Source organism: Mangifera indica, chromosome 12, assembly GCF_011075055.1.
Source record: "Mangifera indica cultivar Alphonso chromosome 12, CATAS_Mindica_2.1, whole genome shotgun sequence".
In the NCBI taxonomy this organism is placed as follows: domain Eukaryota; kingdom Viridiplantae; phylum Streptophyta; class Magnoliopsida; order Sapindales; family Anacardiaceae; genus Mangifera; species Mangifera indica.
In genome coordinates, this window is record NC_058148.1 from 15,901,603 (window position 1) to 15,913,856 (window position 12,254).

Sequence of the window (12,254 nt, forward strand, 5' to 3'; positions counted from 1 at the left end):
CAAATTCTCTTCCCGATTGCTCATTCAAATTCATCCCTAAATAGTGTTCTGGGGGCATATAATGATGCTAATAAAGAACTGTACAAGATATATAATGTGAATCAATGAAGAAGCATAATGAAAAACTTTATCTATTTCACACAAATCTCAACAATACCAACTGAATACATTCAAGAATCCCTTTTTTACCTTCCAGATAAACTTCCTAGATTTCTATACATACCAAAAGTTCAACTTACAAATTTGCACAAATTGAGACAACGTAAGAATCATTTATAGCTCATCAAAACGGAATTTATAACATGCATAAGAAGACGGATGCTGTTTGCTTCTGAGGCAGAGGTAGTGGGTAGGTTTCGTTGATGCCCTAGTATCTGATAGACCTGCTCAAAGATAGGTCGCACATGCATTGCAATCATTGGATCTGCTGGGTTTATGGCAACTGCTACATCTGTCATCCATGCCAATTTTCTTGGTGTTTCTTTGCTGATATCACAAGCCAATTGCTGAAGAAGTGCCAGTAGAACTCCTTGGCTGAGAGGGAGCGGTACGGTTGACAAAATCCCTGGTAAATCAACCTGAGGAAACAAGAACAAATGAAATGTAAATAAAGTCAACCCTAAACATGATTGCTGGGCAATTGAAATGCCAGCTAGTGATGTCAATAGTCAATACAACTCAATTTAATCCTTCAGCTATTATTATAACAAGGTAAAAAAATTGCATTAAGATTACTGAAGAACTCCAAACTTATTGCAAAAAGAGAAAACTTGGTCAAGTTCCTACCCTGGCCTGGCCTACAAACTACATATTGCAGAACATTAAAGAACATGTGAGCAAGAACTAAATATATAAAATTAATCATGTGAGCAAGAACTGAACATATCAACTGACAATTAATTTTTGAGATTATTGCATTAGATCTAACTTTCCTTTTGGCCATATGAATGATAGATTAGCTAGTGTCTGAGAGGATGAAATGTACTTTAAGGGCATAAGCTTTTTGAATGATAGCGTCATATGAATGATAGATTAGCTAGTGACAGTTATAAGCCTATTTATTTATGACCAAATGTCAAGTCTAAATCCCTGAGTTCAGGTGTCCATTTTGTGTAGTATATATAATCCTCAGCTAGTCTGAACTTGATGCTATAGCCATCATCATGTCAAACATACTATTTTCATACTTGAATGGCCCCTTTCCATTGTTAATGATCAAGAGAAAAACCATGACCAGCAGGTGATGACTGAACTGTTAAGCAAATCAAGCATTCAGCCAAAGGCTGAAATTGAAAGGCAATGTAAAGAATATATCCAACAGGTCTAATTTTGACAGTAAAAACATCTTAGACAGCTCCAAATTAGAACAAAAGAATAGGACTAGCCCCTGAATACACAAATAAAGGCCAAGTCAAGTCAAACTTACGAGTCTCCACTGCATATGCAGTTACACTATACATACATGTTTGTCTCTGTCAGCAATATATGCTGCCATATCTAGCCATAGCCAAATGCATAACAGTTTAAAAGTCCTATGGGGCAGACTGATACAACCAACATTTGCTAGAGGGTGTGCACTATAAATAAGCGAAACATACCTGAGAGCACAACCAAGAAACAATTGATACATCACTTCTGTGCAAGGCTCCTGTGAATGCCTCCTCATATTTGCGCTCAGCTATCAGCCTAGATAGTTCTTTTGTTGGATCCAAAGGTGCCTCAACCTGAAGGCACAAAAAGGAAAAAAAACAAATAACTACTTTTTTACTGAAACAAAATTATCACTTTCTAATTATCAGTATACATTAAGCAATTAGAAAATAATTGAAATGCATACAATCTCATGAAGACCAGCCAGTGGTCCATTACTTGACTGAGTTACCAATGGATTCACTGCTTTGGAGTTGGCACCTGCAGCTGCAAGAGCTAAGAGCTTCCGCTGCCCATCCGCCAATTCTCCACTTAAAGTCTGAGTAACTGATGTTGCTGAATTAATTGCATCCTGCAAGTGCAAAATACCTTATATTGCATGCAAACATATATGACTGCAGCAGTAACAATAGTACACATAAAGCAAGATATTGAAACAATGGTTCCAATGATACTATCAAAATAAACTTTACATAAAATGATGTGTTCTTGAACAAGTTGAGGGATATGCCATTTCAGTAAAATATCAATTCTGATAATACCGAAAATCCTATTCAATTGATAATCTACACACAAATCTCATCAGATGAGAAACAACCTACATTTAGAAGATACATGAGCTAGAATAGGACTGGTGCCAACTGGATTCTGGATCACATCTAAATGGAGATGAGTATAAGACATCTCTTGTGTTAATAGAAACCACCAAAAAACTATAGAAAGCATGCTAAAGTGTAATGAGAACATTTACTGTAAATTCAGCCATAAAAAAATGTGAAACATAAATGACACTGAAACCGATGAAATTACTGCTGAGGCAACAACTTTCAACAGCAACCCTAAGAAAACATGAAATTCTAATTTCAACCCTCTACTAGCCAACACAACACCTTTCTTGCTAGGAATAAGAGCGTTGCTATAATGAGCAAACATCTCTATATCTTCCAAAATTGATAGCTACGTAAAAAATTATATAACATATCTTCCAACGTGCCATAGCTAAAACCAATTAAACAATTTTCAAGAGGTAAAATAATATTTTCTAATTAGAAAATAACACAACAAGAACCGTAGATGATATCCAATCTGCTACCTGACATAAATATGTTAACAAGATACACATACCCTCAATGCAATGGCAAGGGGAGAATGTGCACTTTCAAACTGCTGTTGAACAGTTGTCGTATGTTTGACAAGCCCTTTCTGGAATGTGGAATCAATTTGCTCGAACATAGCTTTGCATGACATCTCAAATGCAGGAACAATTGAAGATTCCAAACTAGATCGTAATGCATCCTGAAAGTACAAACTCCAAAATCAATATCCATTCTGAAAAGTACATAATCATTAATACAACAAAGAAACAAACAGCTTTGCAGTTTACAGTTAGGAATATACTCTAGACAAGAAAGTTCAATTGAACAATTCAGTAAAGTAACAGCTCACATAATAGTTCACAACATATACAATGAACTCAAACCTCAAATTACCTGAAGAGCTTGCTTGCCAGAAGTCTGAAACTGTGCTTGAATTTGCCTGGCCACAGTAGTTTCCAGTTTTGAACTAACTGATTTCTCAAGTTGACTAACTGCCTTTTCACCCACTCCCTTCTGCAAAAGAAAATAAAACTAATTAAAAAAGCACACCATACTGATAAATATTCTCCAAAAGCTAAGCAATGTTTCAGTACCAACAGAAATTGAATGACTGTATTGTATTTTAGCAGCATTAGGAGTGAATCAAACATATAGAATGGAACTGTTAGAAAGAGGCTACCTATCACACAAGTAATTATGTGATTCTATTTTAGGCTCAGATACATTTTTTATAAGGGGAGGAGAAGGCTAGAGCGGCATGGTACACATCCAATTTAACTCCATCATTAGAAAAATAAGTATGCTCCTTTCTCGCAGCTCCATTCATAAAGAAGGACTCTGTCCAATAAAATGGACTAAAGATGAAATTAAGCACAGGGATATTGCCTATAAGGTGTATGTAAACACACTTTTTTTTTCTTTTTTTTCTTTCTTTCGTCATTTTATTTAAGGAAAACATAATGATTCATATTAAAACGGGAGAAGTAAGAGATGTAATTAGCTTCGAAATTATAACCTGGAATGTCTCTGTGATAGCTGACGTTATGCTTTTCTCAAGAGTTGGGGAGATTGTGCGAGTAACAGCTGGCCCAACCCCAGCTATTTCTTTCTTTAATGTTTTCTCAAACACGGCTGGCAAGTCCTTGTTTATAGAATTGGTTATCAAATTTGTTATTTGTTGCATACGGTCTCGCTCTAACTTCTCATGTTTAGCATTCTCTTCTTGGAAACGAGCCCACAAAGCATCTGTGTTAGCCTTAACAATTTTTTCAATGCTCCGGCCCAAGGACGATTCCAGTCTTTTACCTTCTTTGGTAACCGGGCCAGAAACTACAGTGTTCATCTGCTTCTGCATCTCTTTTTGCATATTTATCAACTGCAAGGTACAAAAAATCATCAGTCTCCACATACAATAAATAAACTGTGCATAAGAATAAAGAAAGGAACAAGCCAGAGGACAACTGAGTTTGAACCTGCATCATAGATTAGTTTGATTCAAACCTCACAATAAGTAAAAATAATGAGAAAACAAGCAACCTGGCACAGTTTCACAATATTCTAGCAAAGGAACAGTGTTCGTCAAAAGTGCATAAAGCTTCTCAAAACAAATCCACAGAATATGCAAACCATTACAGACATGATTTGATTCAAAAGAATAACCTGATCAAGCATATTTTGCATAGCTGATAGCTGGCACAAAGTAGCATCACTGGACGGACCAACAGAATTACATGCTGGCTCATTAGAAGAATCTGTGGAGTTGTAAGGGCTAGGGGAAGCAGAAGATGCACCAGATATTTGAGTATTCTTTCCCTTCTGTTTTTTCCCTTTGGTAGCTGGGACCGGGGATTGTGGAATCACCATGGGAGGTTCAGATGTACCAACCTTTGCAGGTGCATCTTTTGGCACATCTTGTTCTTCAACCTCTCTGCTATTAGAAGGTCTATCTAGTGCTTCAGTAACACTGACATCATTAACCTGGCGAATTCCGTCCACATTATATGTTCCCACACAACAATCTCTAGCCATCTGAATGCTAAGATCTGAGGCCTGGGAATAGAAGGATTTCTCTTTCTTCTCATTAACAGAAATATGTGATTCCCTAGGAGAGTTATACTCATTATTTTGACCATTTCCTGTCTCACCAACAACTTTAACTTCCACCTCAACACCCTCGGTATCATTGTTGACAACATCTTGAACCTTTGACTCTCTCACATTCATGCGCTGACTAAACTTTGAATTTTCAGAGGAAGAGACAACGGTTGATAAAATCTCTGATGGAGTCACCAGATGGGTTGGGTGCTTAAAAACAACAGGAGGATCTGGGCCCATAGAAATATCATTTTGTGCAACATTTCTATCACCCTTCCACATATTGTCTCCTGATGATGGCACATCAGCCACTTTTTCTTTGCCAGCATTTGCTCTATGTTCAACTGAATAATCAGTAACAGACTGGTCACCACCAAGCTCATTTGGTGGGGGGCAAGGCTCATAGCTATTTGATGGACTTCTTAAACCAGATGATTTACAAGATAGCCTTGGACTCAAAGGAGGCGGAGGAGATGCAGTGTGTATATTTTCAGCATTACTATGAGATGGTAAAGCACTTGGCTTTGTCTCTGCACTTGAAGCCTTTTCAGGCAAACCAGTAACTTCTGAAGAAGGAAAACTTTCAGAGCGGCTAGCTATAGGTACACTATCAGAGCCGCTTGAAAGAATAGGTGGTACCAAAGTCGTCGTAGCCATAGGCAAGTCAGCAGATTTATTTCCATGAGATGATTCCAGAATAGCAGAACCATTGGAATTAGTGGCATCACGAGCAGCACTAGGGTCTGTTTTCTCCAACTCTGCATTCTCAAAAGGTGGTGGCAGGCACTGGGACAGGTCTAAAGCATACTGCTGAATAGCCTGTGTTTGGACACAGTAAACCTGAACAATATGTTCTGCATCAGTAGATCCATCACTAGTTCCAGTAAGACTCAAAATAGGCATTGTAACAGTAAATTCAGCTATGTAATCCATGCGGGTTGAAGCTGGATTGGTCCCATAGTCTATGTGTACTGCATAAATAGCATTCTTCTTGGCATTTGCCAGTAAAAACAAGCCTGCACGGTTCAGTGCTACAACTTGATTAAAGAATGCATCCTCAAGCCTGGATTCAGCAGAACTCTTTAAGTCCAAAGTCTGAATACACCTCCATGATTCAACATCACTGGGCAGCAACCAGCCCTCCTCCTCTGCAGAGGCCCAAATCTTCACTTCCCGGTTCAGAGGACCCTGCAAATAAGCAAAGTGAACTAAGCCTTAATGCCAATATCTGGAGACCAACAAACATAATACACATAACAGGAGATGCAGAATAGATATGTGAAATGCAATGATCATCTTTGCAGCAGACTATAAACAATACATTAATATATTATTAACCCCTTCACCAAACGTACATTGCTGACAAGGTCATAACAATTTTCTCTAAACACCATCAGAAAAGTTTAGCATGATCAAACAATTTTCCACCTACAAAAGGAATAAGAGCCTACCCCAGTGATCAGCACAATGTGCTGTGGATAAGGACCAATCAGGAATGTCACAGAATTAACAGGTTGACCATCATATGGTCTCAACACGGCAAGGGGTGTTCCCTTACGGTCATCCCAAATCTTTACCTGTTGCAGGAGATGAATGTTTGATTAGCAACAATTAAAGAGACAAACAATAAACAAATTTGTTAGGCAATGTACTACTACAAGACCATGATAATTAACCAGCAAATTTTGCCAGACTAGGATGGTAACAGACAATGCAACAAACAAGGTTTTAAATAACATTAGCACCATGGGGCAAGTGCTCCTATTCCCAAGTGTTCCTCACTAAACATTAATACACATATCATCACTCAATTTCAGAGAGGAAATGTAAACATGCCAGAAACATTCATGAATTTAACGCTTCAACATATGTTATTTTCCACTTTCTTTGAATCCTGTAAGTTGGCTGTAGCATTGATATTATTTTACCACTTATTCTATATGGTTTAATATTTCCATAGGATATCTTAAAATCATAGAAAAAGTGTTCGGATTCCCACTTTAAACACTCAAACAAATTCAATTCTTTTATAGAAGCAACTATCATGAGAAGAAGATAAAATGAATGGCATATCTCCAGTAAGGAAGAAAGGAGAGAAACAAACTGTGCCGTCGATTGATGCTGAAGCTAAGCGGGTGGTCAGCCATTGGCACATTGACAGCTCCGAAACTTCACCATCATGTTTACCAACAAAATGAACCCCATTAATCAACTCATCAATAGGACACTTAAGAGGTTCCTCACCAGAAAACCGTTCTCCTTTTCCAACTCTATTGCTATCAATTCTCAGGATTCGATTTCCAATTGCAACCATCAAAATTTCCTGCAACCCAATTATATAAAAATAAGTGCAGCTACAAGCAATAAAATGTGATCCAAAACTGTACCAAAAGGTTGGTATTGGTCTTTAAAACAAATGAAAACTGTAAAAATAACTTGTTATCAATTGTTATTTTTATGAAATTATTAGTACTTGTTTGTGAGGATGCCAACAAACTCGCGGATGGAGTGATTCCCCATCTGCCAGTATCTGAACGGCAACTACAATTTTACCCAAAATTTGAGGCTTTTCTTCCTCATCCGGGCCTTCAGTAATGTTCCATATGAAAAAGCGTCCGTCAACACTTGCACTGAACAAGAGATAGATTAAAGAAGTTAGCATGTTAAAATAAAAAAAACAGGAAAGGAAGTGACAAACAGCAAGTAAAGAGATACCTAGCCAAAAGATGAACATCTTCAGCGAAGAAAGCCATATCTGTTACTCTCTACATGGTAAGAAAACAAACAAAATAAGAAACATAGCATAAAACGAAATTCCCATTCCTCATATAGAAAAGCAAAGTTACCTGAGTGTGACCACGAAGCAAAGATCTCAAAGCAGTAATAATATTAAGTATCCTAATATTACCTTGCTTGAGACCATAACAAATGTAATTCCTATTAACAGCAATCTGACGACCAAGTACAAGACCAGGATCGGAGGCATACTTAGTAATAGGAGTTACTTCAAGCTGAGGCTGAACTTCACCATCTAATCTAACATCAATGTCATAAGTCAGATGACTGCCAATCAAATGCCTCCCTTTGGGAAGCTTACTGCTACGCAATCTAACAGGCGGCGCAGAAGGAACAGCAACGGTTGATGAATCGGAGAGAGCAGGTGACAAGTTGTGAGTCTGATTCTGATTGCCGAAGAAGGCCATGAGAAGATTGTTAGTAGAAGTAGTAGTGGGAGAAGGCGGAAGAGGAAGAGGAGTTGAAGCAGAAGAATTAGGGTTAGGTTGTTGGGGAAGAGGTTGGGGGGGATAAGAGATTTGAGTTTGATGGGGTCTATTATTGTTGTTAATATTTGGTTGAAGAGCAAAGTGCTGATGTGGAGGAGGGGGAGGGGGATACGGGTAATAGTGATAAGGAGGATAGGGACCAGTTGGAGGGGGATAAGAAGAAGAAGGTGTTAAATAGGAAGCGGGGGAAGAAGGAGTTGGAAATGAAGGTGAAGTGGTTAGATTTGTTGAGTTTGGAATCAAATTCATAGGAGTGGACGTGGGTTTCAAAAGTTTGTTCATGTCAAAACCACCGCCACCGCCACCGCCACCGGCACCACCGCTAGCAACGCCTTGCGGATTGGAAGCCATAGATGAGAAATTGCAGAAGTAGATTGGATTTGGGGATCTGAGTGGAAGACTGAATCAGATCGAACGAATGAATCTAATATTAAAAATAATAAAAACCCTTGAGGACGAACAAGTACATGATTGTTGTTAATTAGGAAAAAAGACTCTAATTGTTTACTTGCTAATAAACCATAGATGGAGAGAGAGAGAAAGAGAGAGAGAGAGAGGGGACAGCAAAACCGCAGCAAACGGAGACTGGGTAAGGTATATATTGTTGAGTAGTGAACCACTTTGATCTGGTTGGTACACGTATACTCACTTCTTGAAAAGTTTCTTCTTTCAGCATCATTTACGTCGCGAATGGAATGCTATTATTGCCATTCATTCTGCTATCGTAACAATCTTTTAAGTTCATGAGGGTAAATGCAAGTTCCAAGTGGAAATTTGTGGCTTTAACTTTCAAAGATTAAGATTTAATGACAGAAAATCCAAAACAAATGTCAACTCGAGTAAGTTTCGAATCTAAAAGTTCAATTCAAATTAATCTAAAGACAAAAAAAAAAAAAAAAAACAAATAAAGAAAAAATTATTATAGATAAAAAAATTTAATTTATTGGAAAATTCACCATTAAATTAATGACCCACCCCGTGCCAAAGTCTAAATAAATATATAACTGCATTTATGTATGTTGTTATGGGGATATTAATTAAAATAGACATCCGCATCCTAGTCTAAACCTTTTTCAACAACAATTACTTCGTTTTATCTTTTTAAGCAAACCAACTGTTTCATTCCAAAAATACCCTTCTTCTGATTTTTCAAACGCAACGCTTACGTTCTGTCGATTAATTCATTACTTTTCAATAAAATCATTAATATTAAATTACCTTAAATAAAAAAAATTTATAAATTAAAAAAGAGATCAATATTTATAAATTATTTTATTCTTATATATAAAAAATATAACGGTTTTTTCTAAATTATCTATAATAAATAAAATTTATAAATTAAAAAATAAATTAATATTTTATAAAATAAATAATTTTTATATATAAAAAATGTTAAGTTTTTTTTCTAAATTATCTATAATTAATAAAATGTATAAATTGAAAAGCAGATTAATTTGTATAAAATAATAAATTGAGAAAAAGATTAATTTTTATAAAATAATTGATTCTTTTATATCGAAAACGGTGCGTTTTCTTCTCAGGTTGTGCAAAGATATCTGGGAATTTGGAAAGGGGTGTTGGTGCGGGACTCTGGAAACAAATACGAGAATTTCTGAAAGGGTGCGTGGATGGTGCAACAGTTTCTGAAAGGGTGCGAGAATTTCTGAAAGGGTGCGACGGTTTTTTAAAGGGTGCGGCAATTGCGTAAAGAGTGCGGCAGCTTCTGAAAGGGTGCGGAGAGGGTGCGACAACTTCTAAAAGAGTGCGGAAAAGGTGCGATAGCTTCTGAAAGGGTGCGTCAATTGCGGAAAGGGTGCGACAATTTTTGAAAAGGTGCGGTAATTGCGGAAAGAGTGCGACAACTTCTGAAAGGGTGCAGATAGGTGCGACAGCTTCTAAAAGTGTGTGGAGAGAGTGCGACAACTTTTGAATTTGTGCGGAAAGAGTGCGATAGCTTCTGAAAGGGTACGACAATTACGGAAAGGGTATAATAGCTTCTGAAAGGGTGCGACAATTATGGAAAAGATGCGACAGTTTCTGAAAGGGTGCGGTAATTGTGGAAAGGGTGTGGCATTTACTGAAAGGGTGCGAGAATTGCTGAGAGGTGCGATAATTTCTGAAAGGGTGCGATATTTTCTGAAAGGGTGCAGCATGTTCTGAAAGAGTGCGTGGAACTGTTGGGCGCGTTGGGCGCGTGGCCTGTAACGTTTGAGTTAGAAACTAACCCTAACTTTTTATAATAACTTTAATATTGCAAATCAAAACTTCAACCAAACTTCAACCGTCTCCGCAAAACCAAAATTTCTCACACTCGATTCACCGTCAGAGAACCGTCGTCGGAAAATTATTGCAATGTCGTCGGAGTCGTCTCAATCGTCTCAGGTGCGTATTTGTTACCATTTATTCGACATTATTTCGCATTGACGCTTCGGCTTTGACACATTGTATGAGATTTAGGTTTTCATTTGGTTGGTTGGATGTATGTATATCGATTGGTGGTTGTTTAGGGTTTGTGATTGGTTTGCCGGTTTAACTGTGTTAGTTTTGGATGTGATTTTGCCGGATTTATTGCGTTGCGTTTGTTGATTTCACACCGTTCACGCACACATTGACGCACCCTTTCACGTTTCGTCGCACCCATTAGCACTTCCACGCACCCTTCACTCGTTTCGTCGCACCCATTAGCACTTCCACGCACCCTTCACTCCTTTTGTCGCACCCATTAGCACTTCCACGCACCCTTTACCAGCACTTGGACGCACCGTTCACTCATCGACGCACCCTTAGCAGATCTTTCACGCACCCTTCACTCAACCACGCACCCATTCACATGTTTGCCGCACCCTTTTGCACATCCACGCACCATTACACAGTTTGCCGCACCCTTTGCACATCCACGCACCCTTTCACATTTTGCCACACCCCTTTGCACATCCACGCACCCTTTCACAGTTTGCCGCACCCCTTCACCGTTTGCCGCACCCCTTTGCACATCCACGCACCCTTTCCCAGTTTGCCGCACCCTTTCACCATTTGTCGCACCCCTTGCACATCCACGCACCCTTTCACCGTTTGTCGCACCCCTTTGCACATCCGCACACCCTTTCACAGTTTGCCGCACCCTTTCACAGTTTGCCGCACCCCTTTGCACATCCACGCACCCTTTCACAGTTTGCAATTTGTTGGATTATATTAGTTATATTAGCCTTTCAACCTTTTCCTAATTTTTTTCAACATGTTGATTGCTTTTTAGGATAATGGAGTTAATGAAATTCCTGGGGAAAGGAGGTATAATGACAGCTATTATTTTTTGGCGAAGTTAAAAGTTAGAGCTCATGTGAAAACTGTCAAAGAAATTAGAAATGCCCTTACAAATACCCAGAAAAAATTGTTTAAAACATGTTGCTTCGGACAATTTTTAAAGATGGAGACTTTGAAGCATAGTTTCAGTTTATTACATTCTGTGTTATTTCGTCAAATCAACAAAGGAGTGGTGGGAGAGGAAATATGGTTTCGGCTTAATGGGGTGGACTGCAGATTTGGTCCTGTTGAATTTGCTTTAATAATAGGATTAAAATTAAGTAGGGAAATGGTTAAGAGGAAGGTTATAGGAAAATCCCGATTGAAATCTCAGTATTTCCCAGGTAAAAAGGTTGTTACCTATGGTGATTTAGCAGCAGTATTTAAAGAAAGAGTATGGATTGACAATGATGATGATGCCATTAAAATATCTGCTTTATATCTACTTCATTTTGCATTATTGGGATCCGATAATAGAAAAACTATTCCAGAGAATATTTCAAGTATTTTTGATGATTGGGATAGTTTTAATTCATATCCTTGGGTCACACTTGTTTGGAAAATGACAGTAAAATCTTTGGGTGATGCTTTGGTAAAACAATACAATGAAGTTTCCAGATTGTATCCATCGAATTCAAATGATATCCCAATATTAACTTACGGTATACGAGGATATACGTTAGCATTTCAGGTAATATTAACCCCTTTTTAATATTTCATAAGTATCTATGTTTACTCATTTATTTTAAGTATTGTTTGTGTATTTGTTATTGATAGGTTTGGATATACGAGACGCTTAATAATTTGGAAAGATTTGTGGTCTGCAAAT

The 12,254-nt window shown here is 37.9% G+C and overlaps 1 protein-coding gene across 2 annotated transcripts; it reads right to left on the reverse strand.

Annotated features, from left to right (window-relative positions):
- Positions 1-115: 115 nt before the first annotated feature.
- Positions 116-8,694, reverse strand: LOC123193688 (enhancer of mRNA-decapping protein 4-like). 2 transcript variants are annotated; one of them, XM_044606761.1, is made up of 12 exons: positions 7,688-8,694; positions 7,557-7,606; positions 7,315-7,471; positions 6,946-7,164; positions 6,293-6,418; positions 4,407-6,029; positions 3,763-4,122; positions 3,141-3,260; positions 2,776-2,946; positions 1,883-2,002; positions 1,599-1,724; positions 116-578 (listed from the first exon to the last, which is right to left on the reverse strand). In XM_044606761.1, exons 1-12 carry the CDS (start codon positions 8,474-8,476, stop codon positions 270-272), a joined length of 4,170 nt encoding a protein of 1,389 aa, XP_044462696.1. In that variant the 5' UTR covers positions 8,477-8,694; the 3' UTR covers positions 116-269. The 2 variants fall into 2 exon arrangements, with proteins under 2 accessions (XP_044462696.1, XP_044462694.1); XM_044606759.1 differs by having other exon boundaries at positions 1,838-2,002; positions 7,688-8,693.
- Positions 8,695-12,254: the final 3,560 nt, after the last annotated feature.